The 19,266-nt window shown below is 36.4% G+C and overlaps 1 protein-coding gene across 3 annotated transcripts in view; it reads left to right on the top strand.

Moving 5' to 3' along the window:
* The window catches only part of LOC125651867 (uncharacterized), a 43,105-nt gene that overhangs the window by 14,011 nt on the left and 9,828 nt on the right, over positions 1-19,266 (top strand). Inside the window, exons 2-7 of one of the 3 annotated variants that reach the window (XM_056166905.1) lie at positions 527-663; positions 3,851-4,082; positions 9,117-9,584; positions 10,614-14,030; positions 16,313-16,507; positions 17,851-17,937. In XM_056166905.1, coding sequence (XP_056022880.1) covers positions 613-663; positions 3,851-4,082; positions 9,117-9,584; positions 10,614-14,030; positions 16,313-16,507; positions 17,851-17,937 — 4,450 coding nt within the window. In that variant the 5' untranslated portion in view covers positions 527-612. Of the gene's footprint in view, positions 1-156; positions 664-3,850; positions 4,089-9,116; positions 9,585-10,613; positions 14,031-16,312; positions 16,508-17,850; positions 17,938-19,266 lie in introns of those variants that run through there. The other 2 variants (XM_056166904.1, XM_056166906.1) reach the window with 2 other exon arrangements.

Here is a 19,266-nt window from a genome sequence, read left to right as displayed (position 1 = left end):
GTTTATAATAATTGTCTCCTCTTCGCAGAAGGGGGACATATTGTTTTAGTGTGAATTCTTCCGCTTCTTCTTCCGCTAATCATACAAAATATGTCCAAGCCATAAATTTTTTGTCTTTTGACATAGGCCTTTGATATTTGGTATGTGGGCATACCATGATAAGACATTGTGTCATGTGCTTCTTTTTTTTTTTTTTTAATGACCTTTGACCTTGACCTTTTCCACTTTAAAGATGATTAGAATTGTTTTAGCATGCTAAAACTGATGAGACATCTCCTCTTCCATTTTCCTAGTTATACACAATTATAATCATATATACAATGTATACCAGTATATATAATTGAATATCAAAGGAATTATTTATTTAATAAACTGGCTAACATTTGCTTGAATTTTCTTTCAACTATTTTGATGTAATATTTGCATTTTTATAACTATGTACAGTTGTTTAAGATTTATCAATATAGTGTTCAGCATCAGTGTAAATCAGTGATATTGAAACTTGAACTGCCTGCTCCTCTGATAGGTGGAGGACTGGCCCCCTGATCAGACCCCTAATTACTCTCTCGTGCCTCTGGCTGTGCCAGCAGTGGAGGCTCAGGTTTCCCTCTCATGACAGCTTGCCATTGGAGCATCATGGCAGAGCAGAGAACAGGTATTATGGTAGGCACAATCATTTTTATCTGCACGTTTATTGTAGAATGTTAGGGAGAAAGCTTGATGAAGTACAGAGAACTTGATGAATTCTCAGTTCTGTTGTTGATGTAGATAATTATAATGTTAATGGTTACTTATAATAGCACAGTCATGTGGTAGTTTTACATGTAGGTGCATTATGTATAATGTTGGTGTTCAAGAGCACCAGTAACATGTCTGTCTGCATACATTGTGAATGCCAAATTCAAAATAAACACACACTAGCAAAACAATGATGGAAACACTGTGTGTGTACACCACATGATGCTGATAGTGATGATAATGGCATCCAAACACCATGGAGCATCACCCCTGGCTAGTGAAGATGTGATAATGGAAACCTGGGAATTATTTAGATCAACAGTTGGTTTGTTGGGTGTCCTGCTGATCACATTGACATCCTAGCACCCCTGCCATTGAGATTAAATGTTGACTGCCAATCTTCCTCTCCTCTCTTGCTGTGGTGGATTGTATTATAATAGTAATAATTGGGAATTACCCCACAAGAAAGACGTCCTGCAGGGGTCACTGGTACAAGTGTTATGGGGGGGGGGGGGGGGGGGCATGAACATTTATAAGTGTCTGATTAGAAACCTAAAATATAAAGTAAACAGACATATGTGATAAAGTCTGTGGATGTATTAAATGAAGTGTTATTTAGCCGCCATTGTATTATTATGACCTTGTTTAATAGTTTAACTTTTTATGTAAAGACTGAAATTTCAATTCAATTTATTTATTGATTCACCAAACATGTTGGCATACAATCATGTTAATATAATGATAATAAACTTAAGTGCTAACAGTTCATATACCCATGTAAATAGATGTATATATATTTACATGTGGGTTTGAAGTCAAACCTAGTGTTGCATATAGCATTAGTTTAGTAAGTATGTATAATTATAGCATGAACTACATTGACAGTGTTGCATAGTACTTTACAATGGTTCTCCTTTGATAGGTCATCATGTGAATTGTAGATGTTTAAAGGGTTTAAATGGTAATATTTCTTTCTAATATCTTAATACATAATTATTAAAGTAGTCATATAAAAAAAATGTAACTCATCTTACAAAATATACAAAAACAATGTTTTTTTTTAATACTTGGTTTTGATTACCTAGTACCAGTTGCAAATTTTAAAGGGTGGGCAGATATTCTTAGCTTTGTTAATTTAAAGTATACTACTTTCACAATTGGAAATTTCAAATTGTCTTGTAATTCATAGTTCTTCTTAAGTTCACTGTAAAATAGTAATTTTCCATGTTTAGAAAATTCAGTGTTTTATTATAGTAATTCTTCAAATAGTTGTAAAATGCGCTTTCATTGATATCTATATTAAGATGGAAGATGTAGTTTATTTCTTGACTTATTTATTTGTCCCTGCCAATCTTCCTGTATGCCTGTATTATAAAGGTTATCATCTTCCAATTTAGCACTATTACATTTTTAATTCCATTTTCATCATTCATCAGTTTTTAGTCTTTTATAATATTTAAACATTGAAAGGAAAGCTTTAAATTAGGGCTTGGGGTAAAAAAAGCGGAGTGGTGTGAAGTGAAATCTGTATTTAATTATCACGCTCAGTTTTGAATATAGATTTGATTAAGAAAAAATATTAATATAAGCTATACATGCAGTTAATACCAGTTAATTAAAAGTTAGAAGTATGGAATGTTAATCTTCAATATCACCCAATTTCTTGGGAACATGAAAAGAATGTTACTCCCAATACAAGGTGACGAAATACAAATTGGTAACTCATCATGCTCATTGTTTTAGAAGACTGTTAGTGCAGAATGCAGCTGTCCTTGAATCTGATATCAAAGTATGCTTGCTGCAATGACAAATCTTTCATTGCTTTTCTAACATCAAAATGTTTGTTTTGGTTTTGTCTTTGTAGCTGTTAAAACAATCACCTGTCCTAGATCCAGTCCAGTCCTTATAGTATACATGTATGGCATGTACAGCATTTTCTCCTCCTAAACCTTGTTGAGAAATTTAAGATCTTTCATATGAATTTGACAGTTTGCATTTACTATTCCTGAAAAGCTCAGCTTTTTTTTTTTTTTTTTACCCCAAGCCCTTTAAAGCAGATGGGGAATGTTCCTAGGTCATATTCAATGGCTTAATTTGAAGCTTTCAGAGATTTACTGGTGTTGGCCATCCCTCTGAGGGAAATTGTTATCAGCATGTTTAATTTTCAAGTGTAAATCTTGAGGCCTTGTGCCGTTTGATATTTTGTATTAATAAGTTTCCTCAAGTCAGTGGAGACAATATTCCTACATTATTTTGAAGTCTCATTGCAACAGCTCTTTAACTCTCCTGAGCAATGGGCTCAAGTGAGTTTTTTCTGATTGAAACTGTTGTCTGTAGGCAAGTATATTTATGAGTTGGTAACTTTTCACATTTTCAACTTCTTCTCCAGAATCACTGGTCCACTTTCAAATAAACTTGCCACAAAGTTTCTTTGGTTAAAGGGAATTCAGTTTTCTTTCAATGAACATGCACACACCTCTTGTAAAGGGAGATAATTTAGAAAAGCTAAAAAAGACTTGTATGAGTGCTTCATGTGACTTTGGGGTCAAGACGAGGCTAGAATAGGGGTTTGATGTTTCTCATAGGAATGTCTAGAAATTTTCTAAAGAGCCATTGCCTCAATATGTCACATTAGTATATATATAAGTGTCATTTAGTGATGACTCCTCCAAATTAGGGGTTGAAAGTTTGGTATTGGAATATAGCTTTTAAAATCTTTTTTTTTCAAAGACCCACAAGGATATTTTTGGTGACACTAATATGTAAACACCTTCATATGATTTAGACCCTAGTTTGTTCTCAACATGAGGGGGAAAGGGGTGGGTGGGGGCAAATGCACAGGGGTTTAAAGTTTTACACAGGTGAGTAATGTGCCCCATGACCCTTTTAGTCATAATGTGATGTGTTATTTCAGTAACCAACTCAATATTGGAATGTTTATATACCCTGCTTATGAAGTTCCAGACTTTAAAATGTCTCTGTTTTGATATATTGTGTCCTAAAGAAAAAATATGACAAGTTGACAACTTTGCAGTGCTGAATTTTAAAAAAGACAATTCAATACTCAGTATGTTTATGAAAGTACATTTCTATGTATTTTCTAATGTTGTAGAATATACCAAGTACACAAACACCATTAGAAAACCTTTTCCACTACGTGCATGGTGGCATACATGGTCTAAATGACTACACCATGGCAAAAAAATCAGGAGCCTGGGAGAGTGGGTTTCAACCGGTCAGAAACTTTCAAAGCGGTCAACAAGCGTGGACTGCTGCAGGTTCAGTGGGGCAGTTGCAGAGACAGACAACACCAGTCACCTACACTCAACAGATCGGCACCATAGGTACATGTAAGTTTTATAAAACAACTGCCTGCTTCAGATGTTTCCAGTTCAGTGATGGCATTTGTTTCAGTATAGGTCATTAACATTGTTTTTATACACCCATCTTTAGACGCGATGTATGTATTATGATGTAGTGATTGTGTTCGTCCGTTTGTCTGTCCGTATTGCTTCGTGTTCGGAATGGTAGAAAGGGACAAGCTACAGCTAAAGTGGGGAGGTCCTTTGAAATGAATGAATTTTGATTGGTTTTCGATTAATCGAAAAGGTGCATCCGATTAATTTTATTATCTATTAATCTGATTATCAATTAATTTTTTTCCTGATTGCCTATCACTAATTTTCATCTTTTCCAGAACCACTGGGCCAATTTCAATCATACTTTGTACAAATTACCCTTGGGTGAAGGGGATTAATGTTTCTTCAAATGAAGGGCCATGCCCCCTTCAAAGAGGAGATAATCATGAAAATGCAAAAATAGGGTGGGGTCATTTAAAAATCTCAATAACCATTGGGCCATAAAATGTTAAATTTACGTGAAACCTTCCTGACATAGTGCAGATTTAACTTTGTGAAAATTATGGCCCCCAGGAGTAGGGTGGGGCCATAATAGGGGCTCAAAGTTTTACATACAAATATATAGGGAAAATCTTTTTTTAAAATTCTCAAGAAACACTGGGCCAGAAAAGATGAAATTTCCTTGAAAGGTTCTTGTCATAGAGTAGTGTCAAGTCTGTTCAAATCATGACCCCTGGGGGTAGGGTGGGGCCACAATAGGGGATTAAAGTTTCATATGCTGATATATATAGGAAAAATCTTTAGAAATATCCTTTGGAACTTATAAGCTAGGGCTGACTTTGTCCACCTGTGACATTCAGAAGTAAACAAATTGTGCTTGCATTCCAATGTTCTTGCTTAAACAGACAATACAGTGCCAGAGCTCTAGAACTGTCCATCCTGGTGCTGAAAATACAGGTACAGTGGTTGTAAAATAGGACCTTTGCTGACAATTTGTTAATGAAGTAATAATTTCAATCTACGGTATCACTGCACGGGAGGTTATAATTACAACAGTTGCTTACAAATCAATTACAAAGTAAGAGTTTCAATTTTCCGCATCTCCTCACATATACATGTAGATAGAGTTGTCAAAACAACAATAAACCATGTAATGGTACAGTATAATGACCGATAATTGAAAAAAAAACATTCCTGTACCAGGTACATCGTCATCTGGTAGCATGTGCCAGGAGAGGAGTTTACGGAATTCATTAACATGATCTCTCCAGGATTCAATATTCCAAGTCGAAATATGGTAAAGTCAAGAATGAAAAAAATGTATGAGCATCAGAAGGAGATGCTACTTTTTGTGCTAGATAATGTGAAGTCGGTGTCTTATAAATAGATGTTGTCTTGACATATTTTCACAATAGATGTTTACATCGGGGTCTACCTAACAGGACTTCTACATTTAACTGAACACTTATCGATGGGAATTTTACATGCTCATGCTGTTATATATACTCAAGTTTACATGCTCATGCTGTTATATATACTCAAGTTTACATGCTCATGCTGTTATATATACTCAAGTTTACATGCTCATGCTGTTATATATACTCAAGTTTACATGCTCATGCTGTTATATATACTCAAGTTTACATGCTCATGCTGTTATATATACTCAAGTTTACATGCTCATGCTGTTATATATACTCAAGTTTACATGCTCATGCTGTTATATATACTCAAGGAGTGTAATATCATGTTTATCCCATACAATGCCTTTACATGGCAAATATATTTCATTTCAAAAACATTTATAATGTTAGATTTAGATTCAATGAAGTAGCTTGTATTATGTTACAATTACTTTTCAAACATTTTGAAGATCAGTAGTAGTCAAATTATAAATCAGAGAAACTCGAACGCGACAAGAATAAGATTCCAGTTTGAAAATTGTAGATTTTTAGGTCATCTGAGTAAACTCAGGTGACCTGTTGCAATTGGTGTGTGTCAGTCATCGTGCGTTAACAATTGAACATTTGTAACTTCTTGATAACTTCCATTCAATTTAAATCTTTTCAAATTTGGTATGAAGCATCTTTGGGACAAGGGGGACACAAATTGTAATGTTTAGGACTCCTGCACCCCTGGGACCTATGGAGTGCCAAATTAACATAAACTCAAATAATTGAAGATATCTTCAATTATTTGAAGATATCATCAATTCAATTATTGCTCTCTTTAATTGAATTAATGTGCGCTTCAATTCAATTACTGCTCTCATCAATTGAATTAATGCTCGCATAAATTGAATTAATGAGAGTAATAATTGATTTAATGCGCGCATTAATTCAATTATTGCTCTCTTCAATCCAATTGATGCGCGCATTAATTCAATTAATGAGAGCAATAATAGATTTGATGCGAGCATTAATTCAATTATTGCTCTCTTCAATTCATTTGATGAGAGCATCAATTTAGTAGAAATATTGCTCGCAATAATTAATTTAGAGCTCGGTATAAATAATTTGATGATCTCTTTAATTCAATTGAAGATATCTTTAAATCATTTAGAATGCTTTTGTATAAGGAATTAATGCGCGCATCAATTCTTTTAAAGAGAGCAACAATTCAATGAAAGAGATCATTAATTCAATTGTGGATATGTTGAATTGAAGATATCTTTAATTATATAGTTGCTCTCTCTAAAAGAATTATTGCTCTCTTCAAATGAATTAAAGATATCATTAATTCAATTGAAGAGAGCAATAATTGAATTAATGCGCGCATTAAATCAATTATTGCTCTCATCAAATGAATTAATGCATGCATCAATTTAATTATTGCTCTCATCAATTGATTTAATGCGCGCATTATATCAATTATTGCTCTCTTCGATTGAATTGTAGCGCGCATCAATTCAATTGTTGATATCCTTAATTCATTTGAAGAGATCATTAATTCAATTAAAGCGCGCATCAATTCAGCTGAAGAATTAATGCTATCATCAATTCAATTAATGCGCGCAATAATTCAGAATTGAAGATATCATTAATTATTTGAAGATATCTTTAATTCAATTGTTGCACGCATCAAATGAATTAATGATATCTTCAAATAATTGAAGATATCTTCAATGATTTGAGTTTATGTTAATTTGGCGCTCCATAGGGGCCTTAGGGGCAGGACAGAAACTGCCAAAAATTGATCAGTTTTTTAAAAAATCTTCTTCTCTACAACCGCACATGTGTACTAAAAAACTAAATGCATATTAATGTAAAGCAAGAAAGACTACCAAAATTGTAAATTTCATAATCCCCGGAATAGTGATTTTCAACACTTTTGATATCTTATATAATTAGGTGTATATTTTCATTCAATGATCTAGTTTAAATGCATATCCATTCTTTATATAAAAGGCATTAAAGGACACATCTCGTGTTTTCAAAGTATACAGAATTATATGCATTTTGTCTTCCTTATGCTTATAGAAATTAATTGTAATAGTTCGTTCACTGAAGTATTGCGATAATTAGCCACAATATGGACTTAAATCTAAGCCCCGATTTCAAAAAGCCTAGTTAATTAGATAGGTAGTCACGTGGTACAGTGACGTCATATGCGACCTTCGTCGATCAACTTGTTGTAATAGTAGTGTTAGATATTTTTAAAAACTCGGGTTTTAGGGGCCTAATTTATTTACCATAGATAACATTTATTTCGATGTTGACAAATTTCCCGAGTCTTATATCTTTTAGCCACCAGTGCATACAAATAGCGACCCAAATGTAGCGAGGAAAGCGAGTATGAAATCTGCATAAATTTGCGAGTAAATAATGTTTACATGGGATTACTGTCTAAACACTATTTGGTAATGCCATTTCTGTAAACAACTGTAATTAGCGTTGTTGCTTTTCTAAAATAAACAGAGCAATTATTATTAAATTTATTTTTGGAGAAGTTAGATAGGCCTAAATTATAATACGATTACGTACATGTAGCATTGACAACTAGGCCTACCGTCACGGGTGCATTTCGGGGGAAAAAATATAATAAAAATGATCAAAGTTATTGTGAAAATCACAAAACTTTTAAATTATATTATTCAAGCTCAATTTTATTAATCATTATTTTTTGTTATCTACACATTGTTACTTAGGAAGTGGGAGCGCGGCGTGCTGTTGTTGTAAACACGTACGCGTTCCTTTAAAAAAAAAAATGAAAGCATTATAATTCAATTCAAAGTTGGGAAATATATTTTATTATTTATAATTGAAAGTTCTATTATCTTTTATCTTTAAATTTCTTTTTTAAAACTACCAGTTGGTAGACACTGCTAGCAAAGTTCTGCCTATATGGTGTTACAAGGTGAAGGTCAGTTGGTGCGAGTGTGTATTGAATTTGAGAGCAGAACGGAAAGCATATGCGGTAGGCCTATATGTAACAGTGCGAAGCTTCGATAGAACCATTTTCTCGCAGTTTATATACGTCTTTGTCCAAGAGCTTGTTTGAAAAAGTATAGGGACAAATTCTACTGGGTTTTTTTTTATGGCAAAGTCGTTGTGCCAACTAAAAATATTCACGTCTTGTCCCTCATACCTTCCTTCGAAAATTGAAAAAAACACAGTCCAAATCATCTCTACTGACAGCAAGTACACCCTTAAACGGCACACAACACCCCAATGCAGTGTTATTTACAAGCCGTTAATGTGATAATTGTTTGTTTGTCAATTAAATCTAATCTGTTTATGAAATGGCTAACAAATGTTTTCAAATCTTCTCGCTCGAGGTCGCATATGACGTCACAGATAATGGCGCGTAAAATATCGAAGAAAATATGCATATCGCAAGATTTGAATTTCATCGCAATCAAACTCGAAAACTACGCAAACTGTTTCTTTTAAAACACATGTAAAGTAGTTTTAGGCATGAAATGAATTAATTTTGCTGAAAAAATTAAAAAGTTTAAAAACACGAGATGTGTCCTTTAAAGAGAGATACTGATATTTGTTTGATTTTTTTTCGTTCCAGGCACAATAACAAATGGACCTGCACATCGGCAGCCAGATCATTTATTCCAAGGAGGTTCTCAGCAGACTACGACCCCAAACATTTATCCTCCCTACCAGCAGTATACAACTTCCTCAGTAGGGGTGGTCAGAGCACCAGCACAGCAGAACCAGTTTATAGACAGAGCCTTTCCACCCTCCACCAAAAACAACCACTGCAGCAACCCAACTGCTTACACAACGCTTGCTAGCTCAGGAGTTAATCAAAATATGCATCTCAGAAGTCAGCCTGTTCAACCATTCTATTCACAAGAAATGGCAATGCTTCAAGTACCCCATCAGCCTGCAATGTCACAAACTAGTCATTCTCAAGGACAAGCAGCAAGAATCAATGTGTCTGAAGGGCAGTCTGGCATGTATAGAAATTTTTCAATGCCGCCTCGTCCGAACTTCTCATCACAACAGGGCTACACTGAGATCAGTAGTCATGGCAAGTGAAAGCAAATTAAACAATACATATTGCCTATTTTATCAATCATTTGTAATACAAATTAAAATTTAAAGAAACAGCTACTTATTTACACGGTTTTGGTCCTTGAGGGGTTCACACCAGAACAGAATTAGACCTTAACTTATAGCCCTGGGCACCGTGGCAATGCTTCTTAGTAATCAAGTGCCATATATAGACATAACGAGACATCTAATTATTGCATAAACACTCCTTGACAAACAGTGAAACAGTCTAACGCCATTTTATATTATCAGACACTTTCATTCCATTATTTTAAAACTTTTAGTTTGAATAAAGAATGTAATTGAAAAGTAATTGAAATACTTGACTTTTTTGGAATGTATCAAAATACATTCAGTTACTTGGATTACATACAAATACATCCAATTACTTCATAAGAATGTATTTGAAAACAGCTGATAACAATTACATTTTTGAAATACAGTCAACTCTCGATAAACCGCCACCTTTTGTTCTTATGAAATTATGGCATTATAACGAATTTGGCGATGAATTGAATTACTGCCATCTTGAAGAAATAGAGTTACTGTTCTTGTTTATTCAATACAGCAATTACTGGGATCCTTCTGTCTAGGTGTGCGCCGGAGATCGATAATGACCAATTTACTGCTTCACTGACCACGTGCACCCATGGCGGTTTATCAAGATATTTAACACGTTGAAATAGACTTTTGTAATGAAAACACTGTGGCAAATGGTGATAGCGAATTTGGCGTTTTAACGAGAGTTTTAAGTAACAGGAAAAATTTTCCTAGAAAAATGCAGCGTTATAACGAAAATGGCAATGAACTGAGTGGTGATAATTCGAGAGTTACCTGTACCCCATCCCAGCCCCCAAGAAGTTCATAAATACAAAGAAAAATTTATCATTTGTTGCAGGTTATATGGACCATCTTATCAAAGTAATTTTAATGATCCATTCAAGTTTTAGTGTATATACATTTATCAAGTGCTTGAAACTAATGATTGTTCATGATAAACTTGTAGGTAGCCAAGCAAACCATGGAATGAGACCACTTCATACTCCAAATGTAAATCACCAGAGACCACCATACCCTTTCCACCCAACACAGCGAAATTCATCACAGTTTGATCCACCCCTGAGAAATGTGAATCTTCGACATCATGTACCTTCAACAAGTAGGCCACAATTCCACCCAGCTTTCAGACCTTCAGGAAGCGTCCATTCAATGGTAAATCCTTTACAGATGTCATCTGAGCAACTCCAATCATCACAAGATTGGCAATGTTTTCAGCAGAAGGCAACAATTTATGCTCCAAATATTCCACATGGGCCAATACTTGGGTTTTATTTCCACTGTCGCCAATTTTATGAACACCATCTGAGATCAGTATTACACCCTAACTCCCAGGTTTATACATTTCATGACTTTTGTGAAGAATACCTAAAGCGTCAGGAGAAAAACGGGGCATTTAAGATTTTCCCATCAGCTCAAAATACTGCAGATGTTCAAGAGAATGAGAAAGAGCCATCTGACAGGTCACTCCTAGGACAATGGTACAGGCATCCAGATGAAAATCAGATTCAAGCAATGAATCCACCAGTCTCTTCAGTGAATAATATAAACAATGACTGTGTCCTTCAATCAACTGACCATGTAGACATCCCCGTCTGTCAACAAAATGCAGTTTCAGCGACCACTGTGTGTCAGGATGACCATGTCGACAGTGATCAGGAATACATCATCACGCCAACAGATGCATTTAAAGTCGAAGTGAATGAAAACTGGGAGAGTGAACAAAGTAACTGTACCAGTCCCGAAAGAGAAATGGACAATTTCGAAAGAGAAGTGGAAGACATTGAAGATGCAATCGCCACCAATGAACAAGACGACAGTGAAAAAGCGAAACATTTGACAATTAAGTTACCATTTCATCCACCTTCCAAAAGTGATGACAGGAGGAAGAGCTTAATGTCTGCTGATCAGAATGTGATCTCAAATAAGGATATGCAGAAACTCTCAGAGGTTGTGAATAAAGTGATGGTAAACATGAAGAATACCGTAGACCCCTCACCAGACACGGTAACATCCACAGCGGAAGCTATTTCAGAATCATCGTTTGTGGATTGCACTAGAACCCCTATAGTCGCTGAAACTCTGACAACTGACAGTGATTTATCAAGAAATGAAAAGGCTAGATATACAATTGGTCAGAATGCCAGTCATGCCCAGCAGAATAAAACAAATTCTGTCACCAAAAGAAAGCATTCTACAGCAGAAGTTGATCCAGAACATGAAATACAGTCTGTGAATCTACATCCATCCAAAAAGCAACGCAAAGAGACCAGTGATGAGAACCCTGGTGTGCCCCAACTGACCAACGACAACCAGATGGGGAAAGAAATATATGTGAAGGATGTTGTTCCTCTTCAGCAAACCAAAAACACATCAGTTGATAAGAGTGTGTTTTCCAAAAGTGTGGAATCTGAAGAGAGGGGAAAGGCTGACATGTCAAAGAATGAGGAAAGTGGTCAGAAAGATCCTCTACAGGAAGCAGGTGGCATACATAGTGAATCTCAGAGAGAACCTCCACAGGAAGCAGGTGGCATACATAATGAATCTCAGAGAGAACCTCCACAGGAAGCAGGTGGCATACATAGTAAATCTCAGAAAGAACCTCCACAGGAAGTAGGTGGCATGCATAGTAAATCTCAGAAAGAACCTCCACAGGAAGCAGGTGGCATGCATAGTAAATCTCAGAGAGAACCTCCACAGGAAGCAGGTGGCATACATAGTAAATCTCGCTTACTATTCCTAATCAAATTTCATGGAGAAGAGGTCTTGTGCATTAATTGTGAGAAGGGTCATTACCTTTTAATGCGAGAAATTTTAAAGAAAAACTTTGTTTGTCTAGCGCAGACCAGAGGCAGTAAAGGCAAGAAAAACCTGCACTCAAAATATTTCACTGATGTGTTTCTGGCCAAAGAACGTGATCTCAACATTCCATACAAGGAGTTGCCAGAGGACAAGAAATCGAAAGTGAAAGAATACATGACGAAATCAAATATACTGACAAAAGCAGGGAAAGGAAACCATATTGGAATTATCCACATCAATGATGCTCACAGGCTGTATCAGTATTTCTTTGGGTTAAAGAATTGTAGAGATAACTGCATACAGTTACATCACAACTCGGACAGGGACTGGATGCTGCCAAACTGTGAAACAGGGAGTTCTGTTGCATTAAGTGTCGTTGAAAGGAATGATGTTGAAAGGGAAGCAGTTGTCTCCTTTGAATATGAGAGTGATGCTACTATTCCCTACACTGAGGGGAGTGATGATGATGATGTTATTTTGCTTGATGAATTAAGTTTTTCAGATTCACAGGAAGTCTCTGCAAGCAAAATGATGAAAACAGAGGAATGCAGTGCTAAAGATAGCAATGAGGAAATTGTTGTAATAGAGACCAGTCTGAGTGTAAAAATGGTGGAGATGGATGCTTCTTATGCAAATAGTGAAGACTTGATGGAAGAAATGAAAGAAAGAGTTAAAAGTGATAAAATGCAAGATGACTCTTTTCCACTTGAAATTGATCATGCTGAAGTTAATGATCCAACTGAAAACGGGGATGAAGGTGAGATTGAGCTGAGAGAAGGAGTCGCCCCTTTGTATGGGGATGAAAGTGAGATCGAGCTGAGAGGAGGAATTGCCCCTTTGTATGGGGAGGAAGGTGAGATCGAGCTGAGAGGAGGAATTGCCCCTTTGTATGGGGGGCAATTCAGGTTTCTTGTCATTGATGGAATCAAGTTTTATCCTTTTGCTGACTTATGCAAGAGATTTGATGTGGTTGAACTTACAGCATGTATGAAAATGAGGAAGGACGACAAGTACAGGGCGTTCAGGTGTGAACAGATAGAGGCAGATTTTCTCAATCGTTTGGAGCCCTTATTGCCAAAAATAGCAGAAAATGCAACTCTACTGGAGGAGGATATTTTGTTCGATATAGCTCAAGGGAAAACCGATGTGGACAAACCAGACGAAAGTCAACAACTGGAAGAAAAGTTTGTTATGTCAAATAATCCAGAACATCCAGACCAGGCTACAAATCAAAATCGGCTGCCTTCTGCTGAACCGGAACAAAAGGGTCAGATTTCAAACTTCCCCATTTCGAAAAACTTGGTAAAAATCACCACCAACCCTGATGATACTTTTTTGGTGAGAGAGATGGTTAGTCCTGTCCAGAACGAAGAGGATAAGGCAGTTTCAAAGAAAAATAGAATTCTCTGTACTCCAGTCCACAATAGATGCAGTTCAAGTGATGTGGAGATTTGTCAGACAAACGAGGTTTCCAGCACCATGCAGACACCCATTTCTGAGGAGAAAGAAATTCAAAGAAATTTAGCCCAAGACTTTACAGCAGCTGAAGAACAGCAGACAAACAGTAAGTACTGTACCCTTTGTTGAATCTTTGAAGGGGATCTTTTATTGTCAAAGTTTATCTGTCATTGGTGTCATTAAACTTGTCACATATCCGAATTCCTCTTCTCAACCACTGGAACATTTTCAACTAAACTTTCCAAAAAGTATCCTTGGATAAAGGAGATTCATTAGGAAATAGTGTAGGATATTTTTAAAAATCTTTTTAGCTCACCTGAGCCAAAGGCTCAAGTGAGCTTTTCTGATCAAAATTTGTCCGTTGTTTGTCGTCAGCGTCGTTGTCAGCGTAAACTTTTCACATTTTCTTCTTCTCCAGAACCACTGGGCCAATTTCAACCAAACTTGGCACAAAGCATCCTTTGATAAAGGGCTTTCAAATTTGTACATATGAGGGGCCATGCCACCTTCAAAGGGGAGATAATCACAAAAATGCAAAAAAGGGTGGGCCTCTTCTCAAGAACCACTGGGCCAGGGGAGCTGAAATTTACGTGAAAACTTCCTGACATATTGCAGTGCAGATTCAAGTTTGTTAAAATCATGGCCTCCGGGGTTAGGATGGGACCACAATAGTTTTACATAATAATATATAGGGAAAAAATCTTCTCAAGAACCATTGAGCCAAAGAAGTTTACATTTGCATGAAAGCTTCCTGACATAGTGCAGATTCAAGGTTGTGAAAATCATGACCCCTGGAGGTAGGATGAGGCCACAATAGAAGAAGTTTTACATGCAAATATAAATGGGGGAAAAAAATTAAAAATCTTCTCAAGAACCACTGGGCCAGGAAAGTAGAAATTAACATGAAAGCATCCTGACATTGCGCAGATTCAAGTTTGTTAAAATCATGCTGCCCCCCCCCCCCGGGGGTGGTGGGGGGTGGTAGGATGGGGCCACAATAGGGTATCAAAGTTTTATATACAAATATGTAGGGGAAATCATTAGAAATCCTCTTCTGAAGAATCATTGGGCCAAAAAAGTTTACATTTACATGAAATCTTCTTGACATAGTGCAGATTCAAGTCTGTCAAAATCATTGCCCCCAGGGGTAGGATGGGGACACAATAGGGGATCAAAGTTTAACATACTAATATATAGAGAAAATCTTTAAAATTCTTCTTCTCAAGAACCATTGGGCCAAAGAAAAGTTTACATTTACATGAAAGCTTCCTGACATAGTGCCGATTCAAGTTTGTTCAAATCATGGCCCCCAGGGGTAGGTTGGGGCCACAGTAAGGATCAAAGTTTTACATGCGAATATATATGGAAAATCTTTAGTTATGGGCCAAGGTGACTCAGGTGAGTGATGTGGCCCATGGGCCTCTTGTTTAAAAACCACTTGACTAGAATGGCCAAAATCAGTTGTTTCATACCATGATCTTTTAAGACATGATGGGGCAACAACTGGGATGTTCAAATTCTTGTCCCCCGCTGCAACACAGAAGGAGACATAGAAATATACTTGTGTCCATCCATCCCACTCGACTTTGTGGACCAACTTTTCGGAAACCGATCAACGGAATTTGTTCAAATTTTGCAGGATTGTTAGTCGCAATATGTAGTTGATCACAATACACCGCGATTTTGATTCTACAAATTTTACAGGAGTTAATGGGACTTTTGCGCTTCGATATTATTTTTGAGGGGGACATACCTGTATGGCTAAGCGTAGCAATCTTGTTGGTTAAGAATTTGCTGGTATAGGAAGATGTAAAAGTCTAATGTTTGTCAAATCGTTGATAAGGCTACAATTTGGATTAAAAATATGCAGGTACATGTATCTTTGAAATTATAGCTTCAATTTTTCTCCCCCTTTACAGATTGCAGATTTGTGGTTCATTTGAAGATTTTTCTTTATAGAATGTATGTTGATCATAAAAGATATCTTTTCAAGAACCATAATGATGTGATTTGTCATATTTTGATATATGCAAGCATCCTTAAGTAGATTCAAGTTTGTTCGCACCATGAGAATACTAGTAACCAGATCTTGATTAGAAATACAAACTGTCATTTATTTTTCAGTAGTGGAGAGCAGTAACCGGAATCTTGGATTAGAAATACGACCTGTGATTTATTTTTCAGTTGGGGAGAGCAGTTCCTCGGAGTTGGATTGCTGTGATGTATCGCAGAATTCTAGTAACCGGAATCTTGGATTAGAAATATGACCCGTGATTTATTTTTCAGTTGGGGAGAGCAGTTTCTCGGAGTTAGATTGCTGTGACGTAGTGCAGAATTCTAGTAACCGGAATCTTAGATTAGAAATACGACCTGTGATTTATTTTTCAGTTGTGGAGAGCAGTTCCTCGGAGTTAGATTGCTGTGACGTAGTGCAGAATTCCACAGAAAACAACAATAACAGCCAGAATGCCAGTGATGCCATGTTGAATATTGGCGTACTACAGAAGGTCCAGAAAACTCTCTCCAGTATACCTCCCACTGCAGATACCACACAGATCCATCAGGCTCTCCAAGAGTTCTTCAGTAAGTCACACAAAGTACACAAAGTTGACTTCTCGATGATGGATTTATGAGTTTTTATATGCCCCGTCTAAGATGGGATGTATTATGGTATGGAGTTCATGTCTGTCTATCTTGTCCGTTGGCTTTTTCATGTCCAGTTCATAACTTAAATGCCATGAGGCCTGGAATCATCAAATGATGTGTCGCACTTTAAAGTTAGGTCACTGTGACCTTTTATAAGATGATATAGCAAAATATCACAAAACCCTGTCCAATTCATAACTGGACAATTATTGGGTCTAGAATCATCAAACTTGGTTAGTTAATGCATCTTGGGTAGAGGGTGTGTCACACCCTATATTAAGGTCACTGTGACCTTTGATTAACGTGTTATATGTCATTACATTGGAGTCCAAAAATCAATAAACTTGGTCAGTTTGTGCATATGCAGAAAAATGTTAATTTCATGATAAAATCAGGTCATTAAACCTTGAACAATGATTAGATATTTAAGAAAAACTTGAAGGCATTCTCTCGGACATGCACAGGTGTTGATAAGAGCCAAATTGCATTTGTCAAGTAATGAATACATGTATAATGTAAGAAGCTGTGGAAGTGTTTTGTCACTCCTTTAAGTGAGGCACTTCTTTGTAAAACCCAAAATTGTTATGCAATTCATATTATATGAAACAAAGTTTCTATATACATTTAATAAAATGGAAATATGTTTTGAATTATTATCTGTGTAGTTATTTGAACAATATTCAAGAGGAATGTTATGTATATTGACAAGTCAGGTGTTGTACCAAGGTTGACATGATTTTGTCCCATGCACACTCATCTGTTTATGATGAATAAACATCCGACATGTATCGTGCTGTGTTGATGAAAATGGCACCTAGTGGTTAATTGTATATCTTAAATTTGAAATGAATACTGGGGTATCATTAGAATTCGTGGTGGCTCTATTTTCGTGGAATTTGTGGGTACCCATCACCCACGAATTTACATCTTCAACGAATAAAGACATTCCAGAGTTATCTTTCTTACAAATATATAAATCCACGAAATTACGTCCCCACGAACTCGTAAAAATTCAGCAATCCACGAAAATTGGCTCCCACGAATTTAAACGATTCTACAGTATATGCCCGATCTACGAGTGTCCATATTTGAACGGTCATTTCATTGATTCTTGTACATTATTGTAATCTCAGCCATGAATATTGACAGTTGCAAATTGGTTTGCCATCTGCTATTACTCCGGCATAAAGGAATCAAATATCGAAATTTGGTTTACTTCAATTATGTACATGTAGATAACACATTGGTAGATTTTAGCATGTCTTTATTGCATTTTGTAGAAACCTGTCGGGAAACTTCCTCTGAAGCTCAGAAGATTGTCACTGAGGCATTTGTCTCTGTTCTAAAACAAAATATGGTCTTGCAAAGTAAGTAACTAAAATGTATGTATGGGCTTTGAAAGTTTGTACATTTACCAAAGCAGTTTTTAGCTCACCTGAGCTGAAAGCTCAATGAGCTTTTCTGATCACCCGTATTCCGGCGTCCGTCCGTCTGTAAACTTTTCACATTTTCAACTTCTTCTCAACAACCACTGGGCCAATTTCAACCAAAGTTGGCACAAAACATCCTTAGGTAAAGGGAATTCTAAATTGTTAAAATAAAGTGCCAGGCCACCTTCCAAGGGGAGATAATCAAGAAAAGGTAAAAATAGGGTAGGGTCATTAAAAAATCTTCTTCTCAAGAACCACTGGGCCAGAAAAGATGAAATTTATATGAAAGCTTCCTTATATAATGCAGATTCTAAATTGTTAAAATCATGGCCCCCGGGGGTCGGATGGGGCCACAATAGGGGATCAAAGTTTTACATACAAATATATAGGAAAAATCTTTAAAAATCTTCTTCCCAAGAACCACTGAGCCAGAAAAGCTGAGGTTTATATGAAAGCTTCCTGATATAGTGCAGATTCTAAATTGTTAAAATCATGGCCCCCGGGGATCGGATGGGGCCACAATAGGGGGTCAAAGTTTTGGGGTTTTTTTGTTTGTTTTTTTTTTTTCGTTTTTTTTGTTTGGTTTTTGGTGATATAGTGCAGATTCAAGTTTGTTAAAATCATGGACCCCGGGGATTGGATGGGGCCACAATAGGGGGTCAAAGTTTTTTGTTTGTTTTTTTTTTTTTTCATTTTATTTGTTTGTTTGTTGTTTTTTTTTGATATAGTGCAGATTCAAGTTTGTTAAAATCATGGACCCCGGGGATTGGATGGGGCCTCAAGGGGGGCATCAAAGTTTTACATACAAATTTATAGGAAAAATCTTTTAAAATCTTCTTCTCAAGAACCACTGAGCCAGAAAAGCTGAAGTTTATATGAAAGCTTCCTGATATAGTACAGATTCTAAATTGTTAAAATCATGGCCCCCGGGGATCGGATGGGGCCACAATAGGGGGTCAAAGTTTTGGGGGTTTTTTGTTTGTTTTTTTTTTTTCGTTTTTTTTTTTTTTTTTTTTTTTTTTTTGGTGATATAGTGCAGATTCAAGTTTGTTAAAATCATGGACCCCGGGGATTGGATGGGGCCTCAAGGGGGGCATCAAAGTTTTACATACAAATTTATAGGAAAAATCTTTTAAAATCTTTTTCTCAAGAACCACTGAGCCAGAAAAGCTGAGGTTTATATGAAAGCTTCCTGATATAGTGCAGATTCTAAATTGTTAAAATCATGGCCCCCGGGGGTCGGATGGGGCCACAATAGGGGATCAA

Source organism: Ostrea edulis, chromosome 5 (genome assembly GCF_947568905.1).
Source record: "Ostrea edulis chromosome 5, xbOstEdul1.1, whole genome shotgun sequence".
Lineage (NCBI taxonomy): Eukaryota > Metazoa > Mollusca > Bivalvia > Ostreida > Ostreidae > Ostrea > Ostrea edulis.
This window is presented reverse-complemented; position numbering and strand designations above follow the sequence as displayed.